Source organism: Chroicocephalus ridibundus, chromosome 4 (genome assembly GCF_963924245.1).
Source record: "Chroicocephalus ridibundus chromosome 4, bChrRid1.1, whole genome shotgun sequence".
NCBI classification, from domain to species: Eukaryota; Metazoa; Chordata; class Aves; order Charadriiformes; family Laridae; genus Chroicocephalus; species Chroicocephalus ridibundus.
In genome coordinates this window covers 72,623,531-72,637,426 of record NC_086287.1, presented here as the reverse complement: position 1 = coordinate 72,637,426, position 13,896 = coordinate 72,623,531, and the positions used below count along the sequence as shown (strand labels likewise).

General features: G+C 59.8%; 1 protein-coding gene across 2 annotated transcripts; it reads left to right on the top strand.

Annotated features, from left to right (window-relative positions):
- Positions 1-3,145: 3,145 nt before the first annotated feature.
- ADGRG5 (adhesion G protein-coupled receptor G5) lies at positions 3,146-11,278 on the top strand. 2 transcript variants are annotated; one of them, XM_063332507.1, is made up of 13 exons: positions 3,146-3,224; positions 4,327-4,405; positions 4,530-4,623; positions 4,736-4,862; positions 5,857-5,991; positions 6,142-6,258; positions 6,431-6,473; positions 6,626-6,732; positions 7,477-7,595; positions 8,198-8,463; positions 8,548-8,647; positions 9,075-9,278; positions 9,461-11,278. In XM_063332507.1, the coding sequence occupies exons 1-13, from the start codon at positions 3,216-3,218 to the stop codon at positions 9,702-9,704; spliced, it is 1,644 nt and encodes a 547-aa protein (XP_063188577.1). In that variant the 5' UTR covers positions 3,146-3,215; the 3' UTR covers positions 9,705-11,278. The 2 variants fall into 2 exon arrangements, with proteins under 2 accessions (XP_063188577.1, XP_063188578.1); XM_063332508.1 differs by having other exon boundaries at positions 9,075-9,337; positions 9,461-9,675.
- The last annotated feature ends 2,618 nt before the right edge of the window (positions 11,279-13,896 follow it).

Here is a 13,896-nt window from a genome sequence, read left to right as displayed (position 1 = left end):
CAGGCGGTTTGGCCAGAGCTGCTGGTGCGTGCTGCCGGGTTGGATTTTTAACCCGCTCCCAGTACTAAACCAGGCTTTGAAAGCCAGGAAAGTTTTTTCCAACTGTGTCTTTAGTGCTTGCTTGGACATGAGCATCTTAGTGTCACTGGCAGGTTCAGGGATGCGCTGCAGCATCCTGGGATCTGTGGGTTTTGCCCTTGCAAAATTCAAACCTCCTTGGCCCAGGGGGACACATCACCTAAGGACATGGACAGCGGCCCATCTCTTTGGTCCATGGACCATCCTCTTGGCACCCTTCTCCTCCAGCTCTGGGTTTCCGACCTGGCCTGTGGTGCCTGGCTGTGCCCGAAAGGCTCCCAGCTTCGAGGTGGGTCAGCCGGAGGCAGATGGTTGCCCTGTGCTGTGAGCTGAGACCTGGAGACTCATTGCATGAGTGGCTGCGGGCGCTGGGCAAGCACAGGGCAGCATTGTTGTCCCGTGGTGGTCACCGGTGTGGCTGAGTCGTCTCTGCTCCCCCCACATCTCTGCACATGGCTACATCCCTGCAGCTGGATCCATCAGGCCCTGGAGCACTAGGTGAAGCCTTTTGGGGCAAAGCTAACCATTTTGGGGGAACAAAAAAATAAACAAACTTTTTTCCTTTGGCTGGGCTGGCTGGCATCGCTGGGGAGCTGTGCCATTGTGGCTGGGGGTGGCACAGAGGATGCCGGCACCATCCCTGCAGTAGCATCGAACTGTAGCATCATGGAATCACAGAATATCTCCAGTTGGAAGGGACCCATAAGGATCATCAGGTCCAATTCCCTGCTCCTTGTGGGACGACCCAAAACTAAACCACGAGACTAACAGCATTGTCCAGGCACTCCTTGAACTCTGACGGGGTTGGTGCCATGACCGCTTCCCTGGGGAGCCGGTTCCAGGGACCGACCACCCTCTCGGGAAAGAACCTTTTCCTGATGTCCGACCCGAACTTCCCCCAACGCAGCTTCATTCCATTTCCGCATGTCCTGTTGCTGGTCACCAGAGAGGGAAGATCAGCACCTCCCCTCCACTGCCCCCTCAGAGCTGGGGGAAGGTGTGGACTGCGATGAGGTCACCCCTCAATGATGAGGTCACCCCTGAGCGATGAGGTCACGTGTCAGCGATGAGGTCACCTGGCAGCAATGAGGTCACCCCTCAGCCTTCTCTTCTCCAAGCTGAACAAACCAAGTGACCTCAGCTGCTCCTTGTAAGTCTTGCCCTGGAGGTCCCTCACCATCTTGGTTGTCCTCGTCTGGCCACGCTCCAATAGTTTGATGTCCTTCTATTGAGGCACCCAATATCACTTCCCTCAACCGCCTCGCGATGCTCTGCTTGACGCGCCCCAGGACACGGTTGGCCCTTTGGGCTGTCAGGGCACACTGTTGACTTCTATTTAACTTGCCACCAACTCAATCCCCCAGATCTCTTTCCACGGGGCTGCTCTCCAGCCTCTCGTCCCCCAGTTTGCATGTAACCAGGATAACCCCCTCCCAGGGGGAGAATCCGGCACTTGCTCTTGATATATGTCAAACGGTTGGTGAGTGCCCACTTCTCCGGATAGACTTATCCAGATCTCTCTGCAAGGCCTCTCTACCCTCGAGGGACTCCACCTCTCCTCCTAGTTTACTATCGTCAGCAAATTTACTTAATGTACATTCAACTCCCACGTCCAGATCATTTATAAAAACATTAATTGAGCCCTGGGGAACCCCACTGCTGACTGGCTGCCAGCCTGATGTCACCCCACTTACTACGATTCTTCGAGACCAACCTGTCAGCCAATTGCTCACCCAACCTGTGATGAACTTGTCCAGCGGGGTGCTGGACAGTTTATCCAGAAGGATACTGTGAGAGACGGTATCAAAAGCTTTGCTAAAATCCCAAAACACCCCATCTACCGGCTTCTCTTGGCCAACTAGATGGGTCACCTTGTCGTGAAAGGAAATTACGTTGGTTAAGCAGGACTTTCCCCCGCAAACCCATGCTGGCTGTGACCAATGACTGCATTGCCTCTCAAGTGTTTTTCAGTAACTCCCAGAATAACCTTCCCCAGAATTTTATACCAGGCACAGAAGTGAGACTGACAGGCCTGTAATTACCAGGGCCTTCCTTCTTACCCTTCTTGAAAAGGGGGACATCTGCCAGCTTCCAGTCAACTGGGACCTCAACCCGAGAGGGTTGAAAAACAGTGGAGAGAGGTCCTGTGGTGACATCGGCCAGCCCTTCCAGTGTCCTGCGATGAATACCATCGGGCCTCGTAGCCTTCTGCGCAGCCAGCTGGAGCGGCAGGTCTTGAAAAAAGTCCAGGCTTGACTGGGAGTTTGTCATCCCCCCAGTCACGGTCTTCCAACACAGGGCTCCAGGCGTCCCAGGGCCCATCACTGGTGTCAAAGAAGGAGGAGAAGGTGGCATTAAACAGCTCTGCTTTGCCCATGTCCCTATTTGTGAAGTGACCAGCTTCATCAAGCAACAGACTAACGTTATCTCCAAACTTACTTTTGCTGTTAACATATTTAAAAAAAAGCCCTTTTTGTTGTCCTTCACAGTACTGGCCAGCTTGGATGCTAATGGAGCTTTGCCTGCACGAATTTTCTCCCTACAGTGGTGAAGAGCATCTCCACAGTCCTCCCATGCCGCCTGTCCTTGCTCCTGATGTCCCTACGCTTTCCTTTTCCGCCTGAGTCCTACCAGCAGATCCCTGCTCAGCCATGCCGGCCTTCTGCCCTGCTGGCTTGACTTCCAACACTTTTCAAGCTGCGCCATGTCAATGCTCTGTTTGGAGCCTGGCTCCGGCGCTGGTGGCACCACCGGAGTGCTGGTGGCTTCTCAGCATGGGAGAGCATGAATTGCTGGTGAGCCAGTAGAGGGAAGAAGCTCATTAGAGGCAGAAGGTTAATTGTCTCAGCCATGCCCAGGGAGCAGGCTGTCTTTGGTCCGCGCTGAATGGCAGCTGGCTGCCCTGGTGAGCATCGGCCTCCATGTCCTTTGGGTTTGGCGGTGACGGGGATGCTCCCCCTGCGCCGGCCCCTCACCAAGCTGTAAAAAAAAGTAAGCAAAAGGAAATTTAACAGCTCTCTCGATTTGATCGGCTAATCTGCATATGAACACTTCCTTTTCTGTTGCCTCAACGGCTGCACAGGCAGAGCCGGAACAGCCGCCCCCATCGAGGTGCTGCCTATGCTGGGAGCTGCCCCATGGCCAAGGTAGGGGCTTCACCAGGGCAAGGGGTAGGATGCTGAGGGCCAGCGTGATGCCGGGGGCTTGCTGGGGTGCTGAGCTGCTTCCCACGAAGGCAAAACCCACTCGAAGCGACACCTGCACCCTGCCATATTGTGAGGGTGCAGCAAGGGAACGATGCCCTCTCTGGCTCGGTGACGGCAGGGATGGCCTTCGGCGTTGCTGGGCTGTGCTGGGAGGCAAGGGAGGTCGGGGCAAGGACCTGCATCAGGTGATCCAAGAAGTAAAAGGATTATTTATTGCAAAACATTGTAATGGGGACATGGGGGCTGTCCTTCGCTGGGGGTCAGGGGGCAGCCTGTGCAGGCAGCTGCCCAGGGCGCTGCTGCTCCTGCCCCGGAAGGCTCAGGCTGCGCTTGCCATCGCCAGCCTCAGCGCCTCGAAGCCTCAGTCCCATTGCTGCGTTCACAGTAAAACTGTTTGTGCATCAGGGTCGCGCCCTGGCACTGCTGGCCTCGCAGCCTCTCTCCCCGGCTGCTTTCGGCGCGTCGGCGTTACTGCAGCGGGCGTTGCTGCACGCAACACCAGCTGCGGCGTCGCAATGGGTGCAAATCTTGCTGCCAGCCACCTTCCCCCTGCCCCGCACCGGGGACACTTCCTCCTCCCCAGCTCGACGCTGGTTCACCGCCAGCAAGCCCCGACACCGTGGTAGAGCGTGTCGGCCACCCTTTGGGCTGGCAAGCTGCTTTCCGGGGACTTGCAACCACAGGCTGAGACGGCAGCGAGATGTGAGTCCCGGTTGGGACAGGGCGAAGGCAGAAGCCCCTGTGGTTTTACAACCTTAATGATAAAAAACTGGATGCGTAGGGCACCCTGCACCCTGGTTGCTGCGGGAAACACCTTCCTCCTCACCCCACGCTCACATCCGCCGCTGGTGCAGCCACTCGGTTCTTCCAGGCTGGGGCTTTGCCACTACAATGGCTTCGGTGGGGCTTGGCGGCTGGGGGTGGGGGGAAGCTGCCGGGACCCCATCTTTGTCCTGCAGCCAGTGTGTGGGAAAGGGCCAAGGTCTCGGGGGACATGGATGGGGGCTCCGGGAGCTGCCCGGGTCCTGGGTGCCTTTTGCAGGAGAGGACCACGGTGATGCCCACCCCGCTGCTCATCGCCTTCATCCTCTGCCTCGCCACCTGCATACTGCGGGGTCAAGGTAAGGCTATCTCCCATCCCAGCTTTGGGCTGGGCACTTCTGGGGCCATTCAGGGGTCCTGGAACTGGGGCGGGATGGGGAGTGGGGCAGGGTGCCGTATGCCGAGGCTCAGCTGCCCAAACAGCCCCGCCAGAGCAGGAGAAGACGGAGGGACACATGGGCATCCTGGAGGAGTTGCTGCAGCAGGGCTGCGGCAGCGCCCACCACGCCAGGGAGAGGTGAGCGCTGCCTCCCGCCCCGCTGTCCCACGGACCCCCCCCCCCCCCATCTCCCCAGACCCGCAGGGGCCAGATCCTGTGGCACCCTTCCCTGAACACCTTCCCCGTGCAGGTTAAATCAGCTGGAGACGAACCCGACCCCCTGGAAGAAACACAACTTCACGGGCAGGATGATTGAGACCTATGTGTTCAAGTTCAGAACAGAGCAATTCAGAGGGTTAAACCTCAGCAGCGGCATGGTTGGTGCCCCTGCGCTGCTGAGGCTATTCCCAGGGAATTCCTGTACCCGCTGGCCCCCTCGGTCCCTCCATCCCTGCTGGGAGGTGCTGGAGGGATGCTGCGGTGGCTGACGCTTGCCCACATGGGGTTTCCATCATCCTCCAAGGATGCCTTATGCCAGCGAAGCCTCCTGAGATGCGGTTCTGCCGGGGTGCCACAGGCAGCCAGGGCTGCAGGTCCCCAGCGCTGTTACTGGGATAAATCTGGGAGCTTCTAAAGCTGGGGGGGATGGGGGGGAGGAGTTTCTGCAGCCAAAAGCCAGGATTTCCATCCTGAAGCTCTTCTGATTTATGAAAAGGGAAGCCTTGGCCCCCACCTCCCCGCAGTAGGAAGGGAGAGGGAAACTGTGGTGGGGAGCACATGGGGCGACTTCCTTGTCCCGGTGCAAGGGGGTTGTGCAGCAGTACCAAGGCACTTCCCCCAGCCGTGGGGCTGCCCTGACGGGGAAGGTCCGACTGCTCCGTCCTGAGGTCTCTTCCTTCAGGACAAGGCAGGTTTTGCAGGCAGGGGTGCCTGCCTGCCAGCTGGGACCCTCCGCTCAGGATCTGGGAGCAGAGACCATCGCAGGGAGCCCACCGAGGTGTGAAATCCCACTGGGAAACGTCCTGGTGTGGTGCTGTTTGCTCCACATCTGCATCTGCAACGCGCAATGCTCCACAGCGGAGCCGGCAGGACAGGCATGCCCACCCATGGTTGACGGATCCCCCACCTCTCCCTCCACAGCCCACCATGTGTTTGTTATGGGCTGGGAGGGGTCCGGCATCCAGATGGCAGCGCCTGCCCTATCTGTGCATCCGCAGGCACCGCGGCAGAGGTGGAGCTGCCACAGGGCCTGGGGGATGACACAGGGCCATGCTGGTAACTGGGGTGGCTGTGCTGGGGGCAGGGGGCAGCACCTTGACCCCACCAGAGCCAGCCTAAAACAGTGGCTGAACCCTTCTCTCCCCGGCGCAGGATGAGAAGCCGGGCGGTGTCAGGAGGTTCAGGCACGCCATGAACTTCCCGGTGGAGCTTGTGAAGGGCAACCAGGCACAGGGAGTAGAGCAGGAGCTCGTCTGCATCTACATCCACAGCCCCTGCATCTTCCAGGTGAGCCGCAGGTCCCCACCCGGACCCCTCTAGTATCCTTGGCCAGCAGCATGCCCACCCCATCACGCCCCCGCCGCTGAGATGGTCGGGGCGGGTGAGATGTCCCCGGGGAGCCGGGACTTTCCCTGCAGGCTCCCCTGACTCTTGCAGGACGCCCGCAACAGCTCCGTGCTGAACAATGATGTGGTGGGAGCCTTCCTGCGGAGCGGGCGCGTGGCCGGGCTCAGCCGCCCTGTGAAGATCCAGTTCTGGCACGACACAGTGCTGGTGAGCAGGGGTCCGCTGTCGGCACGAGCCGGGGGAGGCCCAGCACCAGCGTTTCCCCTGCAGTTGGGGAAAGAGAAAGTGTCCTTTCTTTGCTTTGGGACCAGAAGGTTCCTGGGGTCCCCGGGGAGCAGCAAAGGTCCCCAGCTGTCCCCCTCTGTCCCCTTTCCACCAGGATGCCTCCAATGCCACCTGCGTCTTCTGGGAGCCTGGAGCTGGTAAGTGTGGCCACGGCCAGGAAGGGGGCAATGCCAGCTCAGTGCCACCCCGAAGGCATCGCCCATCTGGGCAGCCCTGGCAGGGCTCCATGTCCCCTTGATGTCCCCAACCCCTGGCCACTGTGCCTCCTCCAACGGCGGCTCTCCGGCAGGCATGGGCAGCACTGGCAGCTGGAGCAGGGAGGGCTGCGAGACCACACACGGGGAGGGCACCGTTATCTGCCGCTGCAACCATCTCACCTACTTCGCCGTTCTGCTGGTCCACATCCCTCCTTCCCCCTTCCTCCTTCCCTATTTTTCCTTCCTTCTTTCTCCTACCGCCATGCTCCTTCCTCCTTCCCTCTTTTCTGCTTCCTCCTTCCTCCTCCTTTCTTCATTCCTTCTTCCTCCTCCCCTCTTCCTCCTTCCCTTGTTCCTCCCTTGCCTTTTCCTCGTTCCCTCTTCCTCCTTTCTCCTTCCCTATTTCCCTCTTTCCCGCTTCCCTCTTCCCTCCTTCCATCTTTCTCCATCCTCCATTGTTATTTCTCCTTCCTCCCTTCCTTCCTTCCTTCCTTCCTTCCTTCCTTCCTTCCTTCCTTCCTTCCTTCCTTCCTTCCTTCCTTCCTTCCTCCCTCCCTCCCTTCCTTCCTCCCTCCCTTCCTCCCTTCCTCCCTTCCTCCCTTCCTTCCTTCCTTCCTCCCTCTCTCCCTCCCTTCCTTCCTTCCTTCCTTCCTTCCTTCCTTCCTTCCTTCCTTCCTTCCTTCCTTCCTTCCTTCCTTCCTTCCATCCATCTTCTTCTTTTCTCCTTCCTCCTCCCTGGAGGTGGGGGTGGAGGTGGGTGTGGGGGCACAGGTTCTGTGGGGGGGTACAGGGTGTGGGGAGGGTTATGGGGTGTATGGGGGGTGTTCTGCAGGAGGCCATGGCCAGGGGGTGGTTTTGCAACCCCCTCCGTCCCCCGTGACCTTTCCAGGGAGTGGGTGCTGCCGTGGGCGCTGCCCCAGCTGACCCCCTCCCTCCCTGGCAGCTCCCGGTGGGTGCCCTGACCCCAGCCCAGCTGGCATCGCTCACCCACATCACCACTGTTGGCTGCTCCCTCTCGGCCACCGCCACCCTCTGCACCCTCCTGCTCTGCTGTTTCTCCAGGTAGAGCCGTTGTGGTGGCTGTGCCACGCGTGCCATGCCTGACATGTTGGGCTATGCCATGCCGTGCCATGCGGTGCCATGTGAGCCACGTTGGGCTATGCCGTGCTGTGCAATGCCCTGCCCTGCCCTGCCATGCCATGCCATGCATGCCTCATGCCGTGCCATGCCCTGCCATGTCATGCATGCCTCATGCTGTGCCCTGCCCTGCCGTGTCGTGCCATGCTGTGCCACGCCATGCCTGACACGTTGGGCTATGCCATGCCGTGCCATGCATGCCTCATGCTGTGCCATGCCCTGCCCTGCCCTGCCATGCTGTACTGTGCCATGCCATGCTATGCCATACCCTGCCATGCTGTGCCACGCATACAACACTGTGCTGTGCCATGCCATGCCATGCCATGCCATGCCATGCATACAACACTGTGCCGTGCCGTGCCATGCCATGTCATTCCATGCCATGCATGCCTTGCTGGGCTGTACCATGCCATTCCCTGCCGTGCCATGCCATGCTTCAACCATGCCATGTGTGCCACACTGTGCCCTGCGGTGCCATGCCATCCGGCGGGCACCCACCGGCACGCCCTGCCCTCCCCCTCTTGCAGGCAGTGGCTGAGGGACAACACGACCAGGATCCACATGCACCTCCTGGCCGCGCTGCTCCTGCTCAACTGCAGCTTCCTGCTGAGCGCGCCGCTGGCTGCCGGCGCCGAGGGGCTCTGCCAGGCCGTGGCTGCCCTGCTGCATGCCAGCCTTCTCTGCGCCCTGGCGTGGATGGCCGCTGAGGCCTTCCACCTTCTCCTCCTCCTCGTCAAGGTCTACAACATCTACATCCAGCGCTACCTCCTCAAGCTCTCCCTCTTCGCTTGGGGTGAGTGGGCACCTACCTGGCCTTGCCTGCCCACGGCATGGCTGCCCCGGCATGGCCCCACACAGCCTCCCCCTGTGCCCACAGGTCTGCCCGTGCTGGCCGTGGCGGCTGTTTTTGTCTTCAAGAGAGATACGTATGGGTACCACACCATCAGCACCTCTGGGGACTACAGGAACACGACTATGTGAGTGAAGGGGGCTGCCAGCTCCCTGGGCACCCTGGGCACATCGGGCACCCCATGGACCCTGGGCACCTTGTGGACCCCGGGCACCCCTCGCACATCACACACTCCAGGCACCCCATGGACCTTGGGCACGGCATGGTCCCAAGGAACAGTGTGCACCCTGGGCACCCTGGGCACGGCATGGACCTCGGGCACAGTGTGCACCCTGGGCACCCCAAGCGCACTGTGCACCCCATGCAGCCTGGCCAGCCCGAGCACATGGGGCTGACCCAGGGCTGGGGCCAGCAGGGGCCCAGCCGTAGCTCTGCCAGGGGACACTTTTTGGTGAGCCCAGCTCTTGCTGGGTGCCCACCTTCATCTTGCTGCACGTGGGGGCACCCTTCTCGGGGTGCTGGCCCTTGTCCCCAGGAGAGTCCTCCTCCACCAGGTGCTGGCTCACCAGCTCGCCGGCCCATTACGCCACCCTCTGCTATGCTGGCCTCATCCTGCTCTTCAACACGCTGGTGCTGGGGAGGGTGGCGGTGATACTGCGGAGGATCAGGCAGCAGAAGGGGCAGGCGTGGAAGGACTGGGCGACAGTGCTGGGGCTCACCTGCCTGCTGGGCACCACCTGGGGCTTGGCCTTCTTCAGGTTTGGCGTCTTCCTCGTCCCCCAGATCTACCTCTTCACCATCCTCAACTCCCTGCAAGGTCGGTGGGGGGGGGGGGTGCTGGGGGTTGGACCCCCTGAGCAGCGGGGTCCTCGTCATTTTCCCGCTCCTCGCAGCAGCTTGGTGTACCCACGGCAGTGACCGTGTCGCCACCCACCCACAGGTCTCTTTGTCTGCCTCTGGTACGTCATCGTGCACCGCCGGAGCAAGCCGGGCTCTGGCAGCAACACCTCCAGATAACGCGCCCCGATGCCGGGGTGAGGGGCTGCGAGGGGAGCTCAGGAGTTGCTCCCTGCGGACGTGGCGTGGTGGCGGCCCCCCGGGGAGAGACAGCCGGCGCTACAGACACCACGGGTTTCTTCGAAAGGAAGAATTTGGGCTGCCCCTCCATTAGTAACCGACACTGACTTATTTTGCTGAAGGTGGTCACTTCTCATTAAAAGCACCTTTTAATTGCTGACGCAGGTCTCCCCCACTGCCGGAGGAGCGGCGCGGCTCTGCCCCGGGGTCCCACAGCTGCCCCGTCACCCCCGGCCCCACAGCGGGCAGAGCCAGCAGCCACCCTCCACCGTGTCGTTAGTGACGGTCCCACTAGATGGCATGAGGATTTCGAAGATGGTCCCAGCTCTGGACTGTGCACAGTGTGCACAGTGGTAGGGCTGGATGGCGGTGCTGTTTAGCAGTGCTGGTTACCGGTGCTGGTTACCGGTGTGGAGGAGCCGCCTGATAGCCAGGAGGGGACATCCGAGCCCCCTCGGGGAGCTGCCACCAGAGCATTGCATGTGGCACAGGCAGAAGCAGGGTCTCCCTGGCTACGTCCCATCCCCCCCCAGCCCATTTGGTGCCGGCACGGCCATGGTCTGGTGAGCGTGGCTGAAAGCTGCGGCACCCCCAAGCTCCCCCTTACCCCAGGTTTTCACCCGCGACAGCACCCCACCGAAAGCCCTCCCGCTCTTCCCAAAGATGGAGATGGAGGCCACCTGCAGCCCCGGGTCGGCAGGCAAACAGGCAAGCAGGGCTTCGGCTTGGCATCGGGCGGACATGCTGGAGTGGAGGAGAGGGTGGGAAGTGAGTACGTGAACCGATAATTTGGCTTTCCTCCCGCTCCAGCTCAGGAAGGCAGACCCTGAGCAGAGCTCCTCAGCACGACCAAGCGGTTTATCGGGGTTTGAGCCGCCCAGTCTGTGGGAAAATAAATAGCGAGGCCAAATTGCAGGGACTAAAACCGTCGGTCGGAGGTGGCGAGTCAGCCCTGAGCCCTCGCTGCGTCCCCGTACACCCACGGTTTCGCCTTTCCTGGTGCCCGAGATTTTGGAGCCGGGCATCCCATCCTGCCCGCTGGGATACAGAGCAGCACCGGTGATGCCGGCATGACCGTGAATCCTCCTGGAGGGGGGGCAGAGCGGGGTGCCCACCATCTCCATGCTTGCAGCTCGCGGGGTGTGCCGGCGAGGTGCCATTTGCCGGCGCTGCCCGTTTCTGGTCTGGTGGCAGGGGACCGGGCATCAACAGGCAGACTGGTGGGGTGACGCGCTGCCCGTCTCTGCGTCTCTGTGCCGCTCCGCCGAGTGGCATTTCCATTCCTGGCGGCTTCCCGGGGCCCGGTTCTGGGCAGCAAAGGAAGCCGCTTGGCTCTTGTTCTTTGTTACGTGCACAAAGGGCAGCCAGCGCCGCGGAGTTTCCATCTCTCCCCAGGACAAAAGCCCGTCCTGCCAGGGCCGTGCCCCGCCGCCTGCCAGCCCGCTGGGCCCCACCGGACCCCCATTTTGCGGGCGCGTTCCCACCGCGTGACGATGAGCTGTGCATGGCTCACCGCTCCGGCGGCTGACTTTGGCTATTGAAATAAGAAGCCCGGGGGTTTGGTGAGGTGCCAAGCGCCCGGCTTGCCCCCCGTGAGCCCCGCCATGGGAGAGTCACATCCCAGCTGCGCTGGCTCCGTACTCCCGGCTGCTCTCAGGACGTACTTTCCATGCTCCTTCCTCCCCGCCTCAAGATTTCGGGGGCTCGCAGTGTGAGTCATGCTGGCTGCCGGTGCCTGTGTATGCATCAACTCCGGCGCAGGAATAAACCTTGTTCCGGTATGTGGTGGTGCTTGGAAAACAATCGCTTGGTGGTTGCCTCCCGGCAGCGGGAACACAGCACCAGCAGGGCACGGTGGTCTCTGGGAACTGAGCCCGTTGTTGGGGACCAGTGGGACACGGTGGTCCCCGAGGAGCTGAACCTGTTGTTGGGGACCAGTGGGAGATGGCAGTCCCTGGGGAGCTGAGCCCACCGTTGGGGATGAGTGGGACAGGGTGGTCCCTGGGGAGCTGAGCCCATCGTTGGGGAATTGGGGCAGAAAAGGCATTTTTCCCACCTCGCCACAACAGCAGCAGGGTCAAAAAGCCCCGCGAGGTCCCCTGGGAGCGCAGGGTGGGCTCCCACCTCCCACCACCCCCGGTGCCCCCCAGCCCCGGGCACTGTGGGCAGGAGAAGGGGGAGCCAGCCCATCCAACCTCCCCAAGGAGAAAGAATCCTGTTCGCCTTTCCCTGCGCCTTATCGGGCAGGAGGCCGGTGCCGAGCTGCCGGACGCGGGGGCGGGGGTTGGGGGGGGTTGTGCCGTCCTTTTTTTCCCCAGGAAAGGCGGTTTGGCGTCACCACCGTGCCTTCATGCTCTGCTGCCAGCCCAAGCCCGAGGGGCAAAGGTCTGGAAATATTGCAAATTCTCCCAATTGCGGGGAAACAAGCAGCCGGGGAAGAGATTTCCCAAATGGAAAATCCATTTGGGAATGGGGGATGGAGGGGGGCAGACCTCCGCTCTATTTTGAGATCCACCATCTTGAGACTGGGCTGCCGGAAAGCAGGTGAGCCCGGTTCCTGCATCCCGCGGGATCATCCTCACCTTGTGCAAATCCCCCCCCGCCCCGGCCCCAGAGCCAATTTCCCCCTAGACTTCCCTGCCATCACGGCGGGTTCGTTAGCTGAGCCTCAACAATGAAGTCGGGTTTATCGCTCTCGAAGTTGGGTTTATCGCTCTCTCTGCGGTTGGGTTTTACAGCCCTGGCATCTGATGAGTCGCTGTCGTCGTTGCTGCCGGCCGGAGAAACCCCGGCGTGTTGCCGGGGGGGGAACCCACCTCCCCTTTGGATATCGTTTCGGGAGCAAGGCTGAGGGGGGGAAGTGGCGGCGACGGGGGAGCGGGAGCACCCCCAGCCTCTCAAAGCTGCGGAGCGCTTCCTCGGGCTCCCCTGGGATCGGCGTCCTCCAAGCTTCCCAAGGCTGCCTCGGCATCGCTCACCGGATTGGGATGGGGGACCTCGGGGCATCCCGTCCCCACCAGCTTCATCATCCTCAGCCTCACCCTCCTCCGCACCCCACCCGAGCCCTGCTGGCGGTTGCAGCTCCCCTGGGAGCACCAAGGGGCTTTGGGGGGGGGGGGGGGCGGGTCTTGGCACCCTGAGCCGGGACTCGGCAGCGAGGACGGCGCCCGCCGGCTCAGCCTCAGCCGGCGCTGGGACACCTCTGCCTGTACTTGCCGCGCCGGGGCTGGCAGCAGCCGGGGCAGGACGGGCCCGAGCCTGCCCGTCCCATGGCCATGCCACCGCTCTCCCCCGGCATGCTCCGGCGTGCCCGCCGCCAGCACCGGCACCTCCTTAAGGACTTTTTTTAGGGCTTTTTTTTCTTTTTAGGGTTTTCAGAAGTTTTAGGGTTCTTTTGGAGCTTTTAGGCCTTTTAGAAACCCCAAGGGTTCTTAAGAACTGGTAGGAGTTTTAGGATCCTTTAGGGTTTTTAGGAACTTTTAGGAACTTCAAGGGGTCTTAGGAACTTTTAGGGCTTTTAGAAGTTTTAGGGTCCTTCAGGGTTTTTAGGAACTTTTAGGGCTTTTGGGATCCTTTAGGGTTTCTAGGAACTTTTAAGGCTTTAGGAGCTTTTAGGAACTGTAAGGGATTTTAGGAGCTTTTAGGAACTTTTAGGCTTTTTAGGATCTTTTAGGGCTTTAAGAGCTTTAAGGCCTTTTAGGAACTTTAAGGGGTTTTAGTATCTTTTAGGGCTTTTGGGATCTTTTGGGCTTTAGGAGCTTTAAGGAGCTTTTAGGACCTTTTAGGGCTTTAGGAGCTTTTAGGGCTTTAAGAAACTTTAAGGTTTTTTTTTGCAAAGTATTAGGGCTTTTAGGAACTTTAGGGTTTCTAGGAATTTTTAGGGCCTTAGTGGCTTTTAGGAACTTTAAGGGGTTTTAGTATCTTTTGGGGCTTTTGGGATCTTTTAGGGTTTTTACTATCTTTTAGGTCTTCTGGGATCTTCTGGGGCTTTAGGAGCTTTAAGGTGCTTTTAGGGCTTTAGGAGCTTTTAGCACTTTTAGGAACTTCAAGGTTTTTTAGGAAGTATTAGAGCTTTTAGGAAATGTTAGGGCTTCTAGGAATTTCAAGCTTTTTAGGATCTTTTAGGGCTTTTAGGAGCCCTTAGGGCTTCAGGAGATTTTAGGGTATTTTGTAACTTTTAGAGCTTTAAGATCTTTTAGGAACTTTAAGGGTTTTTAGGATCTTTTAGGGATTTTAGGGGGCTTAGGAGCTTTTAGGAACTTTAAGGGGTTTTAATATCTTTTAGGGCTTTTAGAGCTT

Bases quoted from the DNA above. Each gene is read 5' to 3' on its own strand.
- ADGRG5 (XM_063332507.1), top strand. The intron at 4,624-4,735 runs GTGAGCGCTGCC...TTCCCCGTGCAG, and splicing joins GCCCACCACGCCAGGGAGAG to GTTAAATCAGCTGGAGACGA. The intron at 6,474-6,625 runs GTAAGTGTGGCC...GCTCTCCGGCAG, and splicing joins CTTCTGGGAGCCTGGAGCTG to GCATGGGCAGCACTGGCAGC.